The sequence below is a fragment of the Oryctolagus cuniculus genome, chromosome 20 (genome assembly GCF_051225735.1).
Source record: "Oryctolagus cuniculus isolate XC-2025 breed Fujian yellow rabbit chromosome 20, ASM5122573v1, whole genome shotgun sequence".
NCBI lineage: Eukaryota > Metazoa > Chordata > Mammalia > Lagomorpha > Leporidae > Oryctolagus > Oryctolagus cuniculus.
The window spans coordinates 14,713,196-14,735,458 of record NC_142886.1 but is presented as its reverse complement, the minus strand read 5'-3'; the positions used below and the strand labels follow the sequence as shown (position 1 = coordinate 14,735,458).

The 22,263-nt window shown below is 50.2% G+C and overlaps 1 protein-coding gene across 3 annotated transcripts; it reads right to left on the bottom strand.

Annotated features, from left to right (window-relative positions):
- Positions 1–581: 581 nt before the first annotated feature.
- On the bottom strand, positions 582–15,733 carry DHRS7 (dehydrogenase/reductase 7). Of its 3 annotated transcripts, none has more exons than XM_051826398.3 (7): positions 15,299–15,733; positions 8,820–8,972; positions 6,828–6,934; positions 6,015–6,254; positions 2,671–2,793; positions 1,753–1,968; positions 582–907 (listed from the first exon to the last, which is right to left on the bottom strand). In XM_051826398.3, exons 2-7 carry the CDS (start codon positions 8,953–8,955, stop codon positions 860–862), a joined length of 870 nt encoding a protein of 289 aa, XP_051682358.1. In that variant the 5' UTR covers positions 8,956–8,972; positions 15,299–15,733; the 3' UTR covers positions 582–859. The 3 variants fall into 3 exon arrangements, with proteins under 3 accessions (XP_051682358.1, XP_089178740.1, XP_002719565.1); XM_089322614.1 differs by lacking the exon at positions 15,299–15,733 and adding an exon at positions 14,541–14,992; XM_002719519.6 differs by lacking the exon at positions 15,299–15,733 and adding an exon at positions 14,831–14,992.
- Positions 15,734–22,263: the final 6,530 nt, after the last annotated feature.

The window sequence follows — 22,263 nt, the reverse complement described above, 5'->3', positions numbered from 1 at the left end:
TTGAGTAACTCAACTAACTGGGTCCTTTCTGGGACCTTGTTTCTCTGTCCCTCTTAGAGTTGATCATGTTGTCTTGTTTCTTCAGGTGCTTTTTTTTTTTTTTAAGATTTATTTATTTGAAAGCAGAGTCACAGAGAGAGGGAGAGAGAGAGAGAGAGATCCTCCACCTGCTGGCTCATTCCCTGCATGCCTTCAACGGCTGGTGCGGGGCCACTCGGAAGCCAGGAGCTTCCTCTAGGTGTCCCATGTGGCTGCAGGAGCCCAAGCACTTGGGCCATCCTCCACTGTTTTCCCAGACATGTGAGCAGGGAACTGGATCGGACGTGGAGCATGCGGAACTTGAACCCCCAACACGGGATGCCCACGGCTTCAACACGGTTCTAAGAGGTGCAGCGAGGTCATCTTCAGGAGGTGCCCGGCTCCCGTTCCCCACGTGAGGCCAATGCTGCTCCCCTCTGGAGGACACCGCTACAAGGCTTTGTCTCGGCAGCAGACACTGACGCCAACCCTGCCAGCACTGGGAGCGGTGACGTTCACTGTTCACAAATTCCCGAACGTGTTATTAAAGAAGCACAAAGACATGTAGCAAACAGATTACTGTAATTCTTTGGTTGGATTTCGATAAACGTACATTTTGAAGCACACCTGCTCAAGTATTTTAAAAATGCTCTTTTATCCGCAAATGTACCGTGCCAACACCCGTTTCCCGAGATTCCTTGCCATCTAATTTATTACTCATTCTATGTTGAAAGTTGTATCAAAACGTAAAATCACACATGAGTCTTCAGTGCCAAAGAAGATGGCTGCTGTTTGTATTTCACTTTTCCCTCCAGAACCTCGAAAAATCCAAGCGCTCCTTTCAGTTGGCTTTTTTCTTCGAGGAGCTAAAATAAGCACAGTCCGCGTCCTGTAAAAGAGCAACAGTGTCACGAGTCAGTCTCTCCTCCTGCTGACCCGAGTTCTCGCCAAGTCCTCCTGTCCTGAGGGGCTGCATCACCAGGAACCTCCACTAAGAATCCTTACAAAACCTGGGAGATGATTCAATTCTAACAGACATATCAGAGCCCAAATTCTAGGCACCTCTAAGGCAGGCACCTCTAAGGGGCCTAGCATGGCTATCGCCTCCAGCCGGTGTGAAGTTCACTAGTCAGCATCTGCTCGGGTCCTTTTGGAAATGCTGGACTCACCATCCCACCTACAAGGACGTGCCCTAATGAGTACAACCAATCGAGATGCCTGCAATGCCCTGTGAGCCTTCAGTATTCTGTTTAAAGATAAAAACAAGGCACCCCTGAGGTGTGACACTGCATTTGCAAAGACACATTTGCCACTTCCAAGATTTCCCACGAAGAATAATGATGATCACACAAAATTTAGGATAGTTACTATTCTTCACCCATGAAAGTAATAACATTCATACAAAGTTCTAGGTTTATTGTCCCTAAAAAAATTTCCAGATATATTGTTCCTAGTCTACAAGACAGATGTAAATTCAATGATTAAAAACAAGTACAATTAGCTTGGATAACCTACATTGGCATTTTCTTAACTATAAGAAAACTTGCTTTGCCAAGGTTAATCACAGTTTACAGAAAACCAACAGCTTTGCATGCAAACAGAATACTTCTGATATCTTTTTCATTTATAGCATGAGTTGGTAGAGGGTTAGCAAGAAGGTACTCTTCAGCACTGCAAAACTGTACTTTTCTACAAGGCTGATGCGTATTATTAAGAAACATAAATTGTTCTTACCACACCACTCTTAAAGTTCTCAATCCTTTTCTTCCCTAACTTGCTGGTTATCCACCAGGCCCAGGTCGGCGCATACTGCCCCAAATATGCCATGAACAAAAATGGCTGATCCGCGATCCACACTTCTTTCAGGTCATTAGCCATGCTGATCAACATCAGCCGCACACAGCGGCTGGTTGGCATCTTGTAGGACTGGTCTCCCTCATTTTCTATGGTCTAAGAAAATTCAGAAAGCAAACGACTGCTGAGTATTTACCCACGCTGCCTCACAGAGCCGCTAAGCAGGACAGGGTGAATTGGCCACTCGGGTGTCTGACTTCCTTCGTGGGGCTTCTCCTAGACCCTGCAGTCCCTGCACGTGCCACTAGGCCTTTACAGACCTCGCGGATATTTTTTAAAACCCTGACACCACGCACTAAGACTGTGTAGGCTAAGATTGTGTAGGCTAAGACTGTAGAGGCTAACTCAAAGATGAAAGTTCACGGTTTTTAAACCCCATCATCTGAATGCACTGAAGGATAATTTCATTACCAAATTATTAAAACATGCATTTAGCAAATGAAATCCCATGAAGCGTGGGGTCCATGGGAATGACATGGAGAAAGAAGACAAAAGGAGATTCCTGGTAGAGAAGGAAAAAAACCTGTTCCATTGGACATGTGAGAGTGGTCACCCAAGAAGGGACCCCTAAGAGAGGGCCACTTATAAGGGGATTTGGCAACTTCGTGAGCCTTATCAAAATCTGACGCCAAGGCATTATCAGCTCAACGTAACCAATGTCATCATGCCGTAAGGTAAGCTTTGTGAGTAATTCAAAAGTGATTCACACACACACACACACACACACACACACACCTGGCATACACAACAGCAATATATAGCGAGTAAAACAAATTACTCTCCAGTATACATTTTTACCTTGGTCAGTTCCTCAGTCAGGGCGTTCTTCACAATATTTGACTGAACGGGTCCTGGGCAAATGTTAGAAACTATTATACCTGGGTAGTCAACAAGTTCAGTTCGGAGAGCATTTAAAAAACCCTACAGGACATGCCAAAAAAAAAAGTGAATTAGACATGTATCTCGTGAGTTGTCAAAATACGCTCTGAAATGCCTGAGTGAAAGACGGGTAGTGTAATTACGCAAGCTGCTTCGGTAGTCAATGTAGAACAGGCTCAGCTCTTCCCAGGTGCAAACTGTTCACCCCATGGGTAATGGTGGCTCGATGATTTTTTTTTTTTAATTTGGAGGGGAAGGTGGGGAGGAACAGGGTGGGGGCAGAGACAGATAGAGCAAGCTCCCATTCATAGGTTAACTCCCCCACTGCCCTCAATGGCTGGGGCTGGACTGAGGCCAGACTTGGGAGCTAAGAACTCCAATGCAGGTCTCCCACCTGGGCACCAGGAACCCTCCCAGGCTTTGCATTACCTGGAAGATGGAGTTAAAAGCCAGAGCCGGGAATCAAACCCAGGTACTATTATATAGGACACAAGTGCCGCCGCTGTTGGGCCAATGCCTGCCCCACCGTCAGTGGCTTCACGGTAGGCAAGCGATGGGCAGATAAAAACCACCCCTGAAGGTTCTGAAGCATCCTCCCGACCTGGTCTTCGTCACCCCACTCCAAACGGGGTGCAGACTCTCCAGAGAATACTGACACCGGGCTTCTCTTTATTCCCCAAAGTGGTCTAAGGAGCCATCATTTGGGGCAAGAAGGAACAGGTAGTACTTCACAGAGACATAAGAAAACTTTTTCAAGCTAAGTTGGTATTTTAACAAAATGAATTTGTTTCAGCAAACATTTATCTTTTGGGGATGCTAACAGGACAAGTGGCTAGTGAAAGATGCAGTATGATTGTCTACTCAATGACTTTTGTAAGTCAAGCTACACCCTCTAGACTTAAGCCATTTCCTTTTTTTAAAGATTTATTTGATTTATAGGAGAGGTAGAGTTACAGACAGAGAGAGGGAGAGACAGAGAAGTCTTCCATCCGATGGTTCACTCCCTAATGGCCATAACAGCCAGAGCTGGGCCGACCCAAAAGCCAGGAGCCAGGAGCTTCTTCCTGGTCTCCCACGCGGGTGCAGGGGCCAGGGCCTTGGGCCACCTTCTACTGCTTTCCCAGGCTGAGAGCTGGATCGGAAGTGGAGCAGCCAGGACACAAACTGGCTCCCATATGGGATGCTGGCGCTGCAGGTGGAGGCTTATTAGCCTAGTACAACACAACACTGGCCCCTTAAAGCCATTTCTAAACCAGTATGGAACAGACAGAGATGACCTAAGGCTGGGCTAACAACTGTAAAGCTAAAGAGCTAACCCTCGACATGTCTGCATGTGGTCCAACATTCAACAGTTACCAGCTCTCAAACACGACCCCTCAAACACAGGGGCTGTGGGGGTTCACGCTGTCAGGGGCTGAACAGGGCCTGACTCAGAGATGGATCACAAAAAAGGCAAGCAAAGCAAAGCTTAGTGACTGCAGGAGAAGTCCCACACCTCTGACCTCTGGCTGCTCTCTAGCATAGCAGAAGAGGGAAGACATCTAGCCAGGCACTCAAAGCGCTCCTTGTTTGAACTAACTATAGTGGCGTATAAACTCCAAGATAACTGGGTTCACTCTGGAGCTGGCTGGGAATCTGAGAAGGAAATGTGCCCCCACACAGACCCTCCTGGTTTTCGTGTTCAGCTACTGTGCACAGCTGGCGTCTTGCCTGCCGTGTCCTCTAAACCCAGTAACAGAACAGTGAGTCCGGGGGGGAAGCCAGGCGGCTCAGCTGTGCTTCCCGACGGCATCCTGCAGGTCTTAGGAGGCGGGGCGGCTGCTGCCCCTCACCTGGCCGCCTTCCGTTCACATGAAGCCATGACTACGCAGCAACTGCGTGTGGTCACCAACACGGAGAGGGCCCACTTGCACGGGCCTCCAAGGGCATTCATTAGCAATACCATCTCTCCTCTGCTGCCTCTCTTCCGTCGCCCTACGGCTTCCCCGCATCCGCTCTTAAGCTGACATGAAAAATTCACTCATTTCTAATATTTAAACCTCCTAAGTTATGCTCAAGCTTTTCTCGATGAGACGTTCTTCTTCCAGTAAAACCAGAACAGAGACATGATGTTTCCCAACAGGGCTGTGAGGCCCAGGACGATTGTCTATTTCTGACACGTGTATATAATTCCAAGTCAGTCACAGCCCAAGTATGAGGGGAAAAAGGCACAGAAAAAGGCAGAAGGAAATACATCCGAGGGGCCGGCGCTGTGGCGTAGAGGGTAAAGCCGCCGTCTGCAGTGCTGGCATCCCATATGGGCGCCGGTTCGAGTCCCGGCTGCTCCACTTACGATCCAGCTCTCTGCTATGGCCTGGGAAAGCAGTAGAAGATGGCCCAAGTGCTTGGACCCCTGTACCCATGTAGACCCGAAAGGAGCTCCTGGCTCCTGATTGGCACAGCTCCAGCTGTTGTGGCCATCTGGGGAGTGAACCAACAGATGGAAGACTCTCTCTTTCTCTACCTCTCCTTCTTTTTCTGTGTAACTCTTTGAAATAAATAAATAAATCTTTTAAAAAAAAAAATACAACCTAAATAATGTGTAGAAGAAAGCAGGGGCCGGCGCCGTGGCTCACTAGGCTAATCCTCCGCCTTGTGGCACCGGCACACCAGGTTCTAGTCCCGGTCGGGGTGCTGGATTCTGTCCCGGTTGCCCCTCTTCCAGGCCAGCTCTCTGCTGTGGCCAGGGAGTGCAGTGGAGGATGGCCCAAGGTCTTGGGCCCTGCACCCACATGGGAGACCAGGAGAAGCACCTGGCTCCTGGCTTCGGATCAGCGCGATGCACCGGCCGCGGCGCACCGGCTGCGGCGGCCATTGGAGGGTGAACCAACGGCAAAAGGAAGACCTTACTCTCTGTCTCTCTCTCACTGTCCACTCTGCCTGTCAAAAAAAAAAAAAAAAAAGCAGGGATAGACCCCCAATTTGCCCCGCAGCCGTGATGGGGAGAGAGACAAGGTGCAGGGTGCCAAGCTGACTACACGGTGCTCTTCCACACCTCATCGTCTTCACTTTCCCAGCATCTCCTGCAGCACACGGCACCGTGCCGGTGCTCAGTGCACGTCTGAGTAAGTCAGGGGCAAGCATGCCTCCCGCCTTTGGGAGCATCTACTTCCAAAGGCGTTCTGGGGTCTTTCTGCCCCGTCCCGTGACCTCACACCATGATGGCCGTATCTCCCATCCGCATACTTAGATCGGTCCCAGCAGAGTGGAGTCGGCAGCCTTACCCGCAGTGCGTGTTTGCTGGCACAGTAGCCACTGGAGAGGGGCACGGAGGTGATCCCGGCCAGGCTGTTCACCGTAACAATCTTCCCTTGCTTCCTCTCGATCATGTGCGGCAGGACACACTTTGTCAAGGACACGGTCCCCAGGTAGTTCAGCTCCATGAGCTCCTTGAAGACGTCCAGGCTGGTCTCTGCACACAAAGAACGCTGGGACCTCCCGCCGTTGTTCACCAGGATGTCGATCTGGGTACACAATCAGAAACAGCACGCGTTGGGAACGCGCTACGGAGGCACCGAGAAATTCCTGGGGGTGGCTGCTGATACCGGTAACTCTAGAGCTCGGCACCGAACAGGTAAAATAAGAACCTGATTCACTGAGGAATGAAAGTCCCATTTTAGGTGACTTCTTATGGAACATTGTAAGTGTAATTAAAAACGAAAGCAGCAGTGACTTTTTAGCTTCGTCTCTTCTACACAAAGGAATCAGTACTTGTTAAGGAACAGAAAAGTACAAGCGTGTTTTGAAAAGTTCATGGGAAACAGAATTAAAAGATAAATTTATTTTGGTTGAAATCCATGCATCATTTTTCCATGACAGGCACATTTCACAAACTGTTTTAAAGACCCCCTTGTACTAATTAACCTAAAGTCAAAGAGATTGAAAGGCCCAGCTCCTAGACCTGATCTCACTGCATGCACCCCCTTTGCCTAAAACTATTCTGCAAGACAGCACCACAGATGTCAATCTCTCGTGCTCTTACTTCCAAGCAAGACAAAGCCACGGCATATGCTCGATGGACATAAAACGCTACTCACTTTACCAAACTCCTGCACGACGGCTTTGGTGGCTGCTTCGTGGGCACTTCTGTCGGTCAGGTCGAAGGGCAGAACGAGTATATCTTTTCCTTTTAAAATGCCATTCTCTAAAGAAAGACACTGAACACTTAGTGGGAGTCATGCCAGAATTCAATCCAGTTGCTAGCCGCTCCCCACCCTGCAACAGGCGTGGGCGGTGAACTCATCTGGGGAGGGCCTGCCTGGGAAAGTAGCTGGATCGGGAAGAGGACTGGCAGACAGAACGCTGGCTGGCCACACGGGAAGTGGATTGGCACACTTCAACTTGAACACACACCCAGTCCAACCAGAACCGACGGTCAGAGATCAAGCTGAAGCCCTTGTCTACACTCGTGAGGAACGGTGGTTTCTGTACTTACTACTTGTTGAATGCTTTATTTAGTGGAGGGTTAAGCTTGTGATTATAAAGTAAACCAAGTAAGTCACTGTAAAAATTGAAAGAAAATATAAGAGAGGAAGGAAGAGGGAGAGTATGGAAGGAAGTGTCACCGGGCTCCTATGTCTATATATATGAAATACACGTTCACCTTATAGAAATAAAGACATTGAAAATAATTAAGAGTAGATTTTATAAAATCAAGCTGATACTATAAGCTGAATAAGAAAGCAAAAATTGTAGAGTGATCTCTTTAGAAGAACAGAAACACATTTGTTTCGTGGTAGGCTACATGGTCACTGTTTTACACCTATGAAAAGACAGCAATTTAAGCATAAAAATCAGTGAAGAAACTCAGAGCCCTGAAGTCAGATGAAGAGAGATGCTTCTCTCCAGAGACAAAAGATTCCAGGATGCAACCAAGGCAATGGACAGAATCCCAAAACCTCCTACACCAAGAAACAACAGGTTGAGCTGGGATTGGCCGTTCTGTTTCTGTTCCACCAAAGGACGACTGAAGCTGGCTTTCCTGGACCCTAATCTTGAAATGCAACAAGTAATGCCAACAGGAAACATAAGTAAGGCGAGAAAGAGAAACAGGAAGGCCTGAGGCACAAAAGAGCAAACTGGGGTACCACGAGCTCTATAAAAAGAAAGGAAAAAGTATGCATCGATGATCTGAGAGTTAAAAGGAAAACAACTCCTGCACGGGGCTAAGAAACACTGACACGGTTCCTCACCCTCGCCAGGGCGGCTACTGCGAGTCACAGCAGTGAGGAAGACGCCCCGTGCAAAAAGACAAGAGCCTTTGCAGTTGTACGCACAGTAACTCTCCTTCTCAGTGGTCAGCCCAAGCAGTGAAGTCAAAAAGATTTTTAAAAGAATGACAGGTAGAGAGAGAACCAACGAAATGAACCGTCTTCTGGAAAATTCAAAATGATCCTGGTTTAATACTTAATGTCCCGCGAGAATAATTATTACCTGAGGCTGCTTTCAGTTACTGCACCAAAGTTCAAACAAACAAAAACATGAACACTGCTGCTCTCTATCATCAACAGGGAAGACACTGTCTCAAGCTGCACTTTTAAATCTAATTCCACTCCTGTTCTAAACAAAATTCCTATCTATAATAACAAAAATCCCACACAATCCCAGATGACTGATCAATTATGTCCCATCATCCCATCGATGGGACATCCTAAAAAAGCTTACAATGAGCAATAAACCTACCACTCAGGGTAACTTTGAAATACGTATCATATCACTGAAATAGTCACAGAACTGAGAACCTAGGACTTAACAGGTTAAGACCTGACATTTTAGCAAAGCGAGAACGAATCCTTCCTAACTCGAGTTCAATAAAACTCCACCAGCATTGGAGAGAAGCAGTGGCAGAAAGGAAAAAGGCAAAGGCAGTTAATGTATCGATGACAAACAGAAGAGAATCTGGCACACGGCTCTTGGGAGTGCCTGCGGCTGGGGGGTCCGGCCCTGCGAATCCCACCCTCCCTCTGAAATTCCCAAAGCCAGGTCTGCACTTGGACCCGGAAGCTGCTGCTGGCGATGAGTGAACTTACCGAGGCATCTTCTTTTCACCCTTTCCAGCTCGTGCACCCTCCTGGCCGACAGCACGAGGGAAACTCCTAGCTTGGACAACTGGTAAGCCAGCTCCTCGCCGATGCCACTGGAGGCTCCAGTCACCCACACCACCATGTCGGTCAGCTCCCATTCTACATGGGGAGGGGTGAGATGGAGGACAGAATTAAGTAAGTGTGGCTTACACTCAGAAACGACAGATTAGCCCCCAAAAGCTTTAAACGGTACCACGAAATACGAAGAGGATGTAATGATGCATGGAACTCAAAATTTTAACTACCCAAAGAAAACATCTCCTGCCTATTTTTTAAGCGTGGATACGGATCATACTAGTACCAGTTATCAACAAAGTGGGTTTTTAAAAAAAAAATATGTATTTATTTGAGAGGTAGCAGTACAGACAGAGAGAGGGAGAGACAGAGAGAAAGATCTTCCATCCACTGGTTCACTCCCCAGATGGCCACAATGGCCAGAGCCAGGAGGCAGAAGCCAGGAGCCAGGAGCTTCATCTGAGGCTCCCGCGTGGTTGGCAGGGGCCCAAGCACTTGGACCATCCTTTGCTGCTTTCCCAGGCACATTAGCAGGGAACCGGATCAGAAGTGGAGCATCAGGAACTCAAACCTGCGCTCATACGGGATTCCGGCGTCATGGGTGGTGGTTCAACCTATCGTGCTACAACACCAGCCCCTACCCAATTCACAGACGGCAAACGCTCGTGTGGTGTAGTGGACTGAGCCTCTGCCTGTGGCACTGGCATCCCATATGGGCGTCAGTTCATGTCCCGGCTGCTCCTCCTCTGATCCAGCTCCCTGCTGATGGCCTGGGAAAGCAGTAGAAGATGGCCCAGGTCCTTGGGCCCCTGCACCTGCATGGGAGACCTGGAAGAAGTTCCTGGCTCCTGCTTTCGGATCAGCACAGCTCTGGCCGTTGGGGCCAATTGGGGTGTGAACCAGTGGATGGAAGACCTCCCTCTCTCTCTGCCTCTCCTCCTCTCTCTGTGTAACTCTGCCTTTCAAATAAATAAATCTTAAAAAAAAAAAAAAAAACTTTCTACAACTGGGAGCAGATGATCAGTAACACGGCCCTCACAGGAGTGTTGAGAGTAATCAGTTAAAAACGGAAAGCACTGAGCGTAGGATCCGGCACATCCTCCATGCTTAGCGCATGCCAACTGCTAAGATCGCGCGGACCAACGAACCAGGCAGCACAACAGCACATTCAGCCAGTCACGTGTGTGGCTGCTACTTCTAACAGCTTCGTGTTTTTCTTTTTGACAGGCAGAGTGGAAAGTGAGAGACAGAGAGAAAGGTCTTCCTTTTCCGTTGGTTCACCCTCCAATGGCCGCTACGGCCGGCGCACCGCACTGATCCGATGGCAGGAGCCAGGTGTTTCTCCTGGTCTCCCGTGGGGTGCAGGGCCCAAGCACCTGGGCCATCCTCCACTGCACTCCCTGGCCACAGCAGAGAGCTGGCCTGGAAGAGGGGCAACCGGGACAGAATCCGGTGCCCTGACTGGGACTAGAACCCGGTGTGCCGGCACCGCAAGGCGGAGGATTAGCCTAGTGAGCCGGGGCGCCGGCCGGTTTCGTGTTTTTCTGACTGCCTTCTAAAAGCCCTCAGAAGGCTCTCAGGAGGTAAGCAGGTATTATGTTAACTCAGCTAATACAGAAAGGGAAACTGAGGCTCACTGAACAGCCCCAGGAGACTGTCACTCCCATCAAGGCTGCCTTGTTCCTCGCCCAAGGCCTCGGTGCTAGCATAGAGACCGGAAGATTGGAAGGACGGCAGAGATAACTCGTGAGTCCCTGCTGAGCTGGGATATGAGGCCCCCTGCCCCCTATCCCGGGGAGCACACATCTCAACACCATCCATGGTTTAAGACCCAGCTGTCTCTCGGACATGCGAGAAAGCACAGCTCGCCCTCAGGACAAAAGGTTTCTGCGAACCTCTGAACCCAGCCTGGGGCGGGGGGGCGGGTGGATTCTGTCTCGGGGCCAGCTGGGTAAGCTCTAGTCTCCTGTCCGGACCCACGAGTCCGTGGGAAGACAGGAGTGAGCAAGCTTCCCGCAGGACCACACGCGGGAATCCCGGGATGCATGTTCTATCATGTATTCAATCACCGGCTGCTCATCGCTCCAGGAGTCGCAATACCCAGACTCCAGGATAAGTGCACTTGGTTCTGGAATTATTCACTGACTAGCTTGGAATTTACCAAGATGCCTTCAGTTTTTACACTGATAAAGAACTATTACTGAGAGCCCCCAGGCTTGGGGTTACCTGAACACACTCAGAGTTCTGACAGCAACTTTTGTTTGCCAGTTCCGCCCAGTCTAGCACACAGCCTCTGAAAGAGATCCTCAGAACTGGAAAGAAACTTCAGGTGCGAACCCCAGCCCGGGGGTGGGGGGGATTCTGTCTCGGGGCCGGCTGGGTAAGCTCTAGTTGACTCCCTTCTGGGCCCCGTTGGAAGAGTGCAGCGTGTCCGAGGCGACACCTTCCCCCACATGCCCCCAGCATCTGGTCTCCTCGAACTTCTGCTTGCAGCCCTGGACTCCAGCCCTGCCACCACTGTCACTCCCCTCGTGCCCTGCAATGTGGCAGGTCACCGCTGCAGCCCCAGCACCCACAAGCAGGTGCGCGGGAGGCTTCTACTGTCTGCCGCTGCTGCTTCAGCCACCAGAGGCAGCCCAGGCTCGCCTCCTATTTCCGGCAGCCACCTCACAGGTGACTCACAGCCAGGTGACTGTCGGCCCAAAGCTGACTGCTCCTCACAGGTGCTAGCGCTGAGCCTCTTCCTACTCAGGACTCTGCCCAGGATTTTCCTGGACCCAGATGCAACAGCTAAAATTAGTCACCCTGCGGTTTCATCGCGTGAGAAACATATTTGGAAATGCAGAGAATTTCTCTAAAAGGAAAGGCAGGGGCAGGAGATGGGAGCCATTGGCAGAGAGGCACGGTCGGGTGCCAGGGACAAGGGTCAGAGTGGGCTTGGCTTTTTACCCTGTTTCATGTTATACTACACGGATGAGCTGTCCATCTCTGTTAGCAACACAGAAACCCACCGAGGAGTCGAGAGGAATTTTTCCTTTCTTTTGTTTTTAACCTTGATCGAGTCGGCCCATCTTTCCAGACTGAGCTGTTTGGGGAGTCAGGGTCTATTTCCACCTTCCTTTAATCTCTGTGTCTTTATCACTTCCCCACTCACCACCAGGGAGTCATTTTAGCTGTTGTTTTGCCTAAATCTCACCCATCACATCTTAATTCCACAGATATATTGTATAAACACACATGCACTATGCTTATATGTGGGTTTCAAAAACAAGTTATGGAAAAACAGAATTAAAAGATAGTCTGTTGCAGTACAACTAATTTTGAAATCCACACGTAGCTTTTTCATAATATAGACTTTCCATGAACTTTCTGAAGATTCTTTGTGTGTGTGTGTGTGTGTGTGTGTTTAAAGCATCTTTATTCTACTGTCACATGTGATAGATAGCTGTTACAGTGAAGAAATTTTGATTGAAACACATTTTCCTCAAAATTTTGAAGGAAACATCTTCCTTGCTTTTTAGCATTCAACATAGCTGTTGAGAAGCTTTTCGGGAGGATCCAAGACCTGATCCTTGTTTTTAGTGTTCTCATATTTCCTTATAATTTGCCTTAATTTTGGTCTTTTTGTTGGACATCTATTTGGTCCTTTTACCACAAGACCTCATATTCTTTTGTTGTAGGTATTTCCAAAACTGTTTCTTCATATTTTCTACTCATCCATTTTGTTCTTGTTGCTATTCTCTTTTTTGGCTCCCGTTAGTTATTGTTGGTCTTCTGATCGCCCAATCTAAATAAACAATGATGTATATAGCTCTGTTATTTTCCAATTATCTTTACTTCTGTTCTGTTTGCTAGAACATTTTTAATTTCATCTTCTAAGTTTTGTGGATTTATAACATCATTATATGTTAAATATTCTTATTTCCTAAATGTATTTTACACACAAATATGAACACTTTTTCTCTTGTAATTTTACTTTTTATGGCATTCTGCTGTTGGTATACAGAGAGATCTTTACTCAACTTTCTGAGAAAATCAATTATGAACTCTTTTAATCTTGGTTCTCTTTTCTCTGCTTTGATTTTATTTTAATTTGTTTTAATCTGTCTCTAATTCTGTAAAGCTGACTCTTTAATCAATGCAGGTTTCAGAATAAGTTCTAAGTTGCACTGGACGATCTACAAGGATCCAAAGCCTGGCTTAGGTCAGGGCACTGAATTTCCCTGAACATCATTTAACTCTCTTTAAAAAAAGATTTCTCTATCTTGAAAGAGAGAACGAGGGAGAGACAGAGATCTTCCACTGCTGGTTCACTCTACAGTTGGTGGCAACAGCCAGGAGCCAGAAGCTTCATCTGGGTCCCCCACACGGGTGGCAGAAGCCCCAAAACACTTGGGCCATCTTCCACTGCTTTTTCCAGGGCATTAACAAGACACTGAATTGAAAATGGCACAGTGGGGACCTGAACCAGCGCCCTTAAGAGATGCCTGTGTTGCAGACAGCAGCTTAAACCGCTATGCCATAATGCCAGCCCCATCATTTAACTTTATAATCATGTTTGCTGAATAACTTATAACTCATTTACTTAGATAAACATTAATATATCAAATTATAGATGCTAATTAAATATTTTATAAAAATGTGGCTAAACTAAAAATCTTCAAAACAGTTGTTTTGCCGTAAATGTAAAATAATGAAGTGAATTTCTTAAAAATTATTTCAAGTGGCAGTACCTTATTTCAACACTTTTAGTTGACATCCAGCAGTTACAATATGACCCTAACTTTTAACTTGTGCTTGATATGAGAAGATAACTTTTACCAGCTGCCAGAGATTCACTCAGATATTGTCAACCTGTTTCAACATTTGATGGGGAGAATGACTTTTTAGAAAAGTAAGGACAGTGGCCGGCACCGCAGCTCACTAGGCTAATCCTCCGCCTGCGGCGCCGGTACTCCGGGTTCTAGGCGCGGTTGGGGCGCCGGATTCTGTCCCGGTTGCCCCTCTTCCAGGCCAGCTCTCTGCTGTGGCCCGGGAGTGCAGTGGAGGATGGCCCAAGTGCTTGGGCCCTGCACCCGTGTGGGAGACCAGGAGAAGCACCTGGCTCCTGGCTTCAGATCAGCTGCGCAGGCCGTAGCAGCCATTTGGGGAGTGAACCAACAGAACGAAGACCTGTCCCTCTGTCTCTCTCTCTCACTGTCTAACTCTGCCTGTCAAAATAAATAAATAAATAAAAGAAAGAAAGAAAAAGAAAAGAAAGGACAGTAAGATACAGACAGATTAATCTGATTTAATTCTCCAAGTCCAAGTGAACACAAAAGCACGGGGCGGACTCCGCAGGCCTCCTGTGAACAAGGGCCAAGGTCTAGATGAACAGAATTGCAGCGCACGTGGGACTTCTGCTTTAGACGCAGAAAATTCAGCAGTCGGCGACAGGTGCACGGATCCCGCACACACGGTCTGAGTATTTTCAACCGAGCACGCAGCCTGCGTTCAGTCACCGCAAACACACACAAAGCACGCGCGCAACCGATGTGCAGCAACACCCAAGTGGCGCGGCCAGAAAACGCCCCGCGCGCGCCCACGACGACCTCGCGGAAGGCCACACGCCACTCCAGTTCTTTCTAGTAGCAGGGTGGACTCGGACAGTACCAGGTCTTTGCAAGTGGCGTCCTCCAGGGGCGCGCTCGCCTTTCCCAAAGCCGGCTCCTCCGACCCTGCATCGGACCCCCGGGGGACCTCACCAGGATGCGTGGCACCCCTGCCAAGCTCTCCGCGGCTGGACGGCAAGTTCGCCCCGGGCCAGAGGACCAAGGGGCACAGTCGCCTCCGGGGCCCGGGCCGCCTCCCTCCGCACCCGCAGGGCCCCGGGAAGGAGCAAGCCTCGCCGCCCCGGGGATCTGGACGCGCGCCCCGGGCATCCCACGGCGGGTCCTGCTCACCTGGGCGTCGGCCCTGCCACTCGGCCCACAGCAGCGTCAGGTCGCCGTCGGCCCGCAGGAAGCGCACGAGCTGCACCACGAGCAGGAGGGGCGCGCACAGCGCCAGCAGCGCCAGCAGCAGCTCCCAGCTCATCGCGGCTCAGAGCTGGCGGCAGCGGAAGGAGACGGCCGCGGCCACGGGAGGCCTTGGTGCCGCCGCCGGCCCCGCCCCGAGCAAGGGCGGGCAGGAGGAGCGGCCCGGCGCGCACCCGCCTTGGGCGCGCGGCGCGGGGGCGGCCGCCCGGGTCTCCCCTGCCCGCGCGCATGATACAGCCCGGGAACGGGAGGCGTGGGCGACGCGGAGCCGGAGGGTCAGGACCGTGCTGGGGCAGTTATTTTGAGGCGGATGTGAGGGGATTTAAAAAAAAAAAAGTTCAAGGAAAAGCGAAATGAACCTTTCATTTGGGTGCACAAAGGTTTTGGTGATACCTGGAAAGCGTGCGTGATGAACATGCGTGATTCCAGATCGTTCTGTGTCGAAAGCAAGGCATGTGACGCCACGTTTGCGAGACCGGGGTGGAGGTCCCTGCAGTTCTTCCAAGGCTCTGGTGGTGTCTGCCGGTGATGTCGCCGAAGTTGGGCCCGGGGTGTCGCCGCCGGGCAGCCTGGGCGCCGGAGCTGACGCAAGCAGCCAGGCTTACCCAAGAGATCTTGTCTTTAGTCTCAAAAAGGGCTTCTCCCAGGTCTCAAGTTAGCAGGGGGCACTTTGGGAGGGAACAGGGAGAGGGGGACGAAGGATGGGCGGGCTGCGGGCTGGCTGGTGGAGTCGCGTTGCTTTGCAACTCCAGCCGCCTTTCTCAAGGCCAGTTTCTGGAAGGCTCGTGGGATTAACCCAGTCGCTGAGCTGAGTTGGACGCAACTGAAATGTGGAGAGCAGGTTGCAAATGACACTTGCGGGCTGCTGGTCAAGGCCATGCAGCTTGTCACTGAATTCTAGAGCTGGGGCATAGGCTGGGCACCTGCCAACGGTGACCCTGAGTAGGTGGGCCCCTTATCTGCACCCACAGACTTGGCAAGAGGATGAAATGAGAGCGGCCAGTAAGGGGCACAGTGCCCCCCCACACACAGTAATTGTGCCCACGCTTCCTTTTCTAACTGTTGTTGTTACTCGGGTACTTTAAGTGTTCAAAGCAAACCGAAGGCTGAGGAGCACATGGACTTCCCAGAGCAGCCGCAGCCATGGACTAACAGGCAGAGCAGGGGAACCTGGCCTTCATAACTGGATAGAATTTTAGCCATTTGAACATAAAGTTCCAACAAAAATTTTTTAATGGATTCAGACCCCTGCCGGTGTCGGGGCTCAGTGGGTTAAGGTACCACCAGAGACACCAGCATCCCATATGAGTGTCGGTTCGAGTCCTGGCTGCTCCACTTCTGGACCAGCTGCCTGCTAACGCACCTAGGAAAGCAGCAGAGGGTGGCCCAAGTACTTGGGCCCCTGCCACCCACGTGGGAGACCCGGAAGAAGTTCCAGTTTCCTGGCTTCAGCCTGGCCCAGCCCTAGGTGTTGTGGCCATTTGCAGAGTGAATCAGTGGGTAGAAGCTCTCGCCCTCTGTCTCTGTAACTCTGCCTTTCAAATAAATAAATAAATCTTCAAAGATAAGTAAAATAAAGCCGTTTTAAACATAAGCTATGTTAATATGCAACATGACTTCCCTTCTGTACAGGAAAAGCCAGTCACCAGCAGATCAGGAAGGACTGCCCCTGCCTGTAGCCCCTCCTCTCCACACCCACGGGCAGTGAGCACAGACTGCCTGTGTCCTCAAGCCTCAGCGGCGTGGCAGGAGGCCAGTGAAGAAATAGCGTGGCCATCAGGGGACTTCTAAAAGTTCCCGGGAAATGCGTCTTGGGAGAAAAGCAGTCATGGGTTTCAAAATAGTTTGGCACCAAAATAAACTTATCTTTTACTTCTACGTTCCATGAACTTTTTGAAATACCTTCACATCACCCAAGACCCCACAATCCAGTGCAATGGTCCCTCTGTGGGGACAGAGGTCGTCCCACAGTTGGAGAGGACAGGCCGATGCCATACGCCCTGGCAGCGCCTCGCTCGGCGATCTGACAACACTCATCTCTCAGCTGACGGGTTCGTCTGTGTGGCAACAGAGGCTAACTTGGTGCTAAATCCTCCCTTTACCCACACATGACTCACAGCCTCATGTAAGCAGCGTGATAAAACCACAATGTAATTAAAGCATCAAGGTCTTGCAGACTCTCATACATACAATATTGATACTATTCTTGTTCCATTTCCACGAGAAATTAGCTTCAAAACGTTTGGTTCCTTCTAAATACTTACATGTGTTAAAGAGGCATCAAGATAGTTGCTTTCTTATTTTCAATCATTTAAAAGTAAGAGCGGGGTGGGGCTCTGACCTGGCAGGTAAATCACCTATTTGAACATCTCTGTCCCACACTGATGGTGGACTCGGGTCTGATTCCAGCTCCAGCTCCTGACTTTAGCTTCCTGCTAATGTGAAACCTGGGCGACAGCAGTGCGGGCTTAAGTAGTTAAGTGGGGGACCTGCCACTCACCTGGGAGACCTGGGCTGAGTTCCCACCTTCCGGCTTCAGCCCAGCCCCTCACATGTATCTGGACGCCGAACCAGCAGATGGAATATCTCTGTCTTATCTGTCTATCATCTCTCCCCATCTCTCCTGCTTAAATAAATAAATAAAATTTTAAAAATAAAAAGGAGGGCTTTCAATCCACAGGCTTCACAGGGACCCAGTTAGAGTGCATAGAACCTAGGACGTGGATAAGAGCAACCAGTAGTCAAATGGAGAGAGTTCTAGGTGTGAGGTAACAGAACTTCCATCCTCATCCCTGGAACAACGTGTAGGCTCTGGGACCAGACCCGTTCCTTGCGGCTGGCATTGTGACATAGTGGGTAAGGCCATTGCCTGTAATGCATGCATCCCATATGGGCACCACTTGGAGTCCCAGCTCCACTTCTGATCCAGCTCCCTGCTAATGGGGAAAGCAGCAGAAGATGGCCCAAGTGCTTGGGCCCCTGCTACTCATGTGGGAGACCTGGATGAAGCTCCTGGTTCTGGCTTTGGCCTGGCCCAGCCTTGGCTGTTGCAGACATCTGGAAGTGAACCAGCGGATGGAAGATCTCTTTCTGTCTTTCCCTGTTTTGTAACTCTGAGTTTTTTTTTTTTTTTAAAGCCATTCCCTGTAATGGAAGTGAAAGCAGCATTGACTTCTCCAATGTTGTTTTATTTTTCCAGTCTTGCTTTTATTTTATCATTTGAAGTGCCATCACATTCTTCTTCAACAACAAGTGCTTCATGGATTTTCAATTTTTCACTTTACTTTTGGGCAGAGACAGAGACCTGCCACCAATGGTTTACTCACCAAATGCCTGCAACAAGTAGGGTTGGGCCAGGTGCAAACCCAGAGTCCACAACTCAGTCCAGGTCTCCCACGTGACGGGCAGGGACCAAGCACTTGAGCCATCACCTGCGGCCTCCCAGAGTGTGCATTAGCAGGAAGCTGGAATCAGAAACAGAGCCTGGACTCTAACCCAGGCGCTCCAGCACTGGAGGCCGGTGTCCCAGACAACCTATTAACCGTGGTAAGAAACCCGGACCTGGGAGGTCGGGGCTTGTCACTGGGGTGTTATCACAGCATTCCGGTGCTTTTGGACACTTGCTGGCTGCACCCTGTTGTCATAGAGCAGGGGGCCAGAGTGCTAAAGGTCTGGGAAACAGGTCAAGATGAACCCACAAAGCCCACAGCAGCCCTGCAGTCCAGCTGTGGGTACAAAGAGCACCTGGCTGCATCCCAGCTGAGCCCGAGCTCCCCCGGGCAGCCCTCGCACATGCCATCAGGTTAATGTTTGGTGTTTGGCTATCCTGCAGGCAAACAAGATCTACTAGAAGAGTCAAGAGTTTACATAAAGTGAGTTCACCATGTTCACGGAACACTGGGTTTGAACGCTAAGTCCATGATAATTTTTATATAACATGCATTTCAGGTAACTTTTTGAAGAGCCTTCACGTCAGCAAGCTCCCTGTCTGCAGGGACTTCCCGCTGCACACTGCGCAGTGCACCACGTACAGCTCCCACATGCAGGGGCATTGTTTTTTAGATGAATCATTTCTACATTTTCTTGAGTGTCTTACACACCAACAGTTCATTACATGGTTCTCTCTCTCTCATTAGACTTCTTATTTCAAATTTCCCTTTATATGTCTTTTTTTAAAGCTGCATTTATTTATTTGAAAGTCAGAGTTACACAGAGAGAGAAGGAGAGGCAGAGAGAGAAAGAGGTCTTCCATCTGCTGGTTCACTCCCCAAATGGCCACAAATGGCTGGAGCTGCACCAATCTGGAGCCAGGAGCCAGGAGTTTCTTCCAGGTCTCCCACAAAGGTGCAGGGGCCCAAGCACTTGGGCCATTTTCTACTGCTTTCCCAGGCCACAGCAGAGAACTGGATCAGAACTAGAGCAGCCGGGACTTGAACCGGAGCCCATATGAACTGCTGGCAATGCAGGTGGTGGCTTTACCCGCTACGCCACAGCACCAGCCCCTCCTTTATATGTCTAGGTAAATGATTTAGTCACAGAACATGGTAACTAATATCTACACGTGATACAATTTCAGACTTCACACACACACACACACACACACACTCACACACAGGCAAGCACATGTGGACCTGATGAAGTCTGAATGAGGTCTTCCACCGAGATCAATCTCCTGGTTCTGTCATGTTCTGAAGTTACATAAAACGGCCCCAGTGCAGAAGCTGAGTGAAGGGCACACAGGATCTCCCTCGCACAGTCTTGGCAACTTCCTGTGGGTCTGCCATTATTTTTTTTTTATTTTATTTGACAGGTAGAGTTACAGACAGTGAGAGAGAGAGACAGAGAGAAAGGTCTTCCTTCTGTTGGTTCACTCCCCCAATGGCCGCCACGGCTGGCGCTGTGCCGATCCAAAGCCAGGAGCCAGGTACTTCCTCCTGGGCCATCCTCCACTGCCTTCCGGGCCATAGCAGAGAGCTGGCCTGGAAGAGGGGCAACCGGGACAGAATCCGGCGCCCCGACCGGGACTAGAACCCGGGGTGCAGGCGCCACAGGCGGAGGATTAGCCTAGTGAGCCGCGGCGCCAGCCTGCCATTATTTTAGAGTGTGAAGCTGGAAACCCTCAGGGTAAGCTTGCTCTGCTCCCCCAGACAAGCCTGTCCTCTTGCCCCTGACTCTTCCTCTGTCCTGGCTGTCATTTCCAGCAACTCTCAGACACATCCCAAGTCGCTCACTCCTCGAGTCCTTGAGGTGCTGACCCTAAAGGCTGCAGGTGGCCAGTTCCCTGCCTGGGCCGCTGAGTTGGTGATTCAGGACTGCCAGGCACTGCTGACAGAGCAGGATGAGCCAGCCCTGGACGGGCTGCCACTGCCCATTGCTTCATGCCCGATTCCTGGGCACCTTGCTCCTGGGCTTGGGACAGTCCCCTCTGGGTTGGCCTCTTTTGCAACTGGACATAAGTGTGTCACCAAGTAAGCAGCCTCAAGTGGGTGTGGCTCAGAGGCGAGCTTTATTGACTTGTGACCTGCAGAGGAGGCCACGGGAAGGCAGAGTTCCCTGCGGTCGCTGCCTCCCTGCAAAGCAGCTAGCTGCCAGGGCTATTATAGCAAGGGTTAGGCGTGTGCCCAGGATGTAGAAATGGGGCAGCCGGAGGGCCCTTCCTGCCCACAGCGTACACTTCTTGGTGTGTTGAAAATGCCAACTCAGACCAGTGTCTTGCCCCCTTCTCTGTTGGCAGTGGTCTGGTCCCCCTCTGACGGCCATGGGGCAAGGTGCGCCTTCCTGGAGCTGCAGCAGGTGAGCCTGTGTTCCGTGCCGTCTGGCCGAGGTTCCCTGCCCTCGCTGTACTCCGGCGGACTCACCTGCTCATGCTCTCGGGGAATATTCTCTCTTGCTTTGGGGACAACGTAGTCTGGGAGCAGTTTGGGAAGTGTGCAGTCCAACTTGCTGACCACATGGAAGACGCACATTGGAAACAGGAGAATGAGGGCAGCATGCAAAGAGAACCAGAAACAAAAGGAGATGGCAGGCAAACAGTGAAGAAGCCAGGAGCCAGGAGATTCTTCCGTGTCTCCCATGTGGATGCAAGGGCCCAAAGACCTGGGCCATCCTCCACCGCTTTTCCTAGGTGCACTAGTAGGGAGCTGGATCAGAAGTGGAGAAGCCAGAACAGGAAGCAGAGCCCATATGGGATGCCAGCATCGCAGGCGGTGGATTTAACTGCTCTGCCACAGTGCCAGCCCCTGAAACGTTCTCTAAGACAGCCCTTCCCTTGGTCCCTTCAGAGTGCACTTGTGACGGTAATGAAGTGACACCTGACAGTAGGGGCTCCATTTGAGAGCACTGCATCTTGATAAAGCACCCCACATCCTGAGACTCCGGTCAGAAACTATGATCTAAAACTTAGACAACAACAGTGCACTGCATCCTGCTTGGCAAACATAGAAATCCCCTAGCATGATCGCTCAAGCTTAAAACAGGCTGCACCTGGGTCAACGTTAAGATTGTGATTTGCCTATGTCCCACGTATGATTTAGGTCTATGGACCTGGACTAATGTCAAGACTGTAATTGGTATTGTCGAGATTATAATTGATATTAGTTTCCATACGCTTTAGGTCAGCTTGACCCTAACGACCATGCATTCCCCCTCCCCTCCTTGTGGTTTTGGCCTTTATAAACCCTGTTGCTGTGAGCTTCAGGGTTGAGAGTTCTTTAGGGCATGAGCCTGCAATAAAGGACCATCAAACTTGATCAATTTGTGGCACTCCTGTGTTTGCACTCGCTCAGGCCCAACAGTACCAGAGGCTGCATCTCTGGTTTGCAAAACACTTCCTGAAATAAAGCCTCCCTTTTTCCCTAAATTCTTTCCTAGTGAAGTTTGGCTGATGTATTAACACCACTCCCGTAGCATCACCACCCAAGTATCCCGCTGGTGTTGAGATACCTGGGGGTCAGTGGTCAGTCTGATACGCTGCGGACAGGCAGGGAGTTGGTTAGGTCTAGGTGAGTTGGAATTCCCACAGCCCCGCCATGTAGTGTTATCTCCTTCCCTGTCAGTCTAAAATGCCCACCTTCCCAAGATGCACTTGGGTCTCCTCGGGGACCAGGAAGGAGGAGAAGCCTTGATGTTAACCTCCACCTGGAGAGGCCAGATGGGTTCAGGCTTGCTAAGACCCCACTCTGCTTGTTTATTTTCTTAAGGCACCACCCCTACCTCATAAAAGAGAAAGAGGGAGAGCCCTTTTTGTGCCCTTGACCATGGTCAGGGAGTACTGATCGGGCTTCTCTCTCTCTCTCTCTCTCTCTCTCTCTCTCTCCCCCTCTCTCTCTGAGCAACCCTCTGCCCCATTCATGACCGGA

Bases quoted from the DNA above. Each gene is read 5' to 3' on its own strand.
- DHRS7 (XM_002719519.6), bottom strand. From the start codon at position 14,963: ATGAGCTGGGAGCTGCTGCTGGCGCTGCTGGCGCTGTGCGCGCCCCTC. The intron at 8,973-14,830 runs GTGAGCAGGACC...CTCCCCATGTAG, and splicing joins GTGGCAGGGCCGACGCCCAG to AATGGGAGCTGACCGACATG. The intron at 6,935-8,819 runs GTAAGTTCACTC...GTCTTTCTTTAG, and splicing joins GGTGAAAAGAAGATGCCTCG to AGAATGGCATTTTAAAAGGA.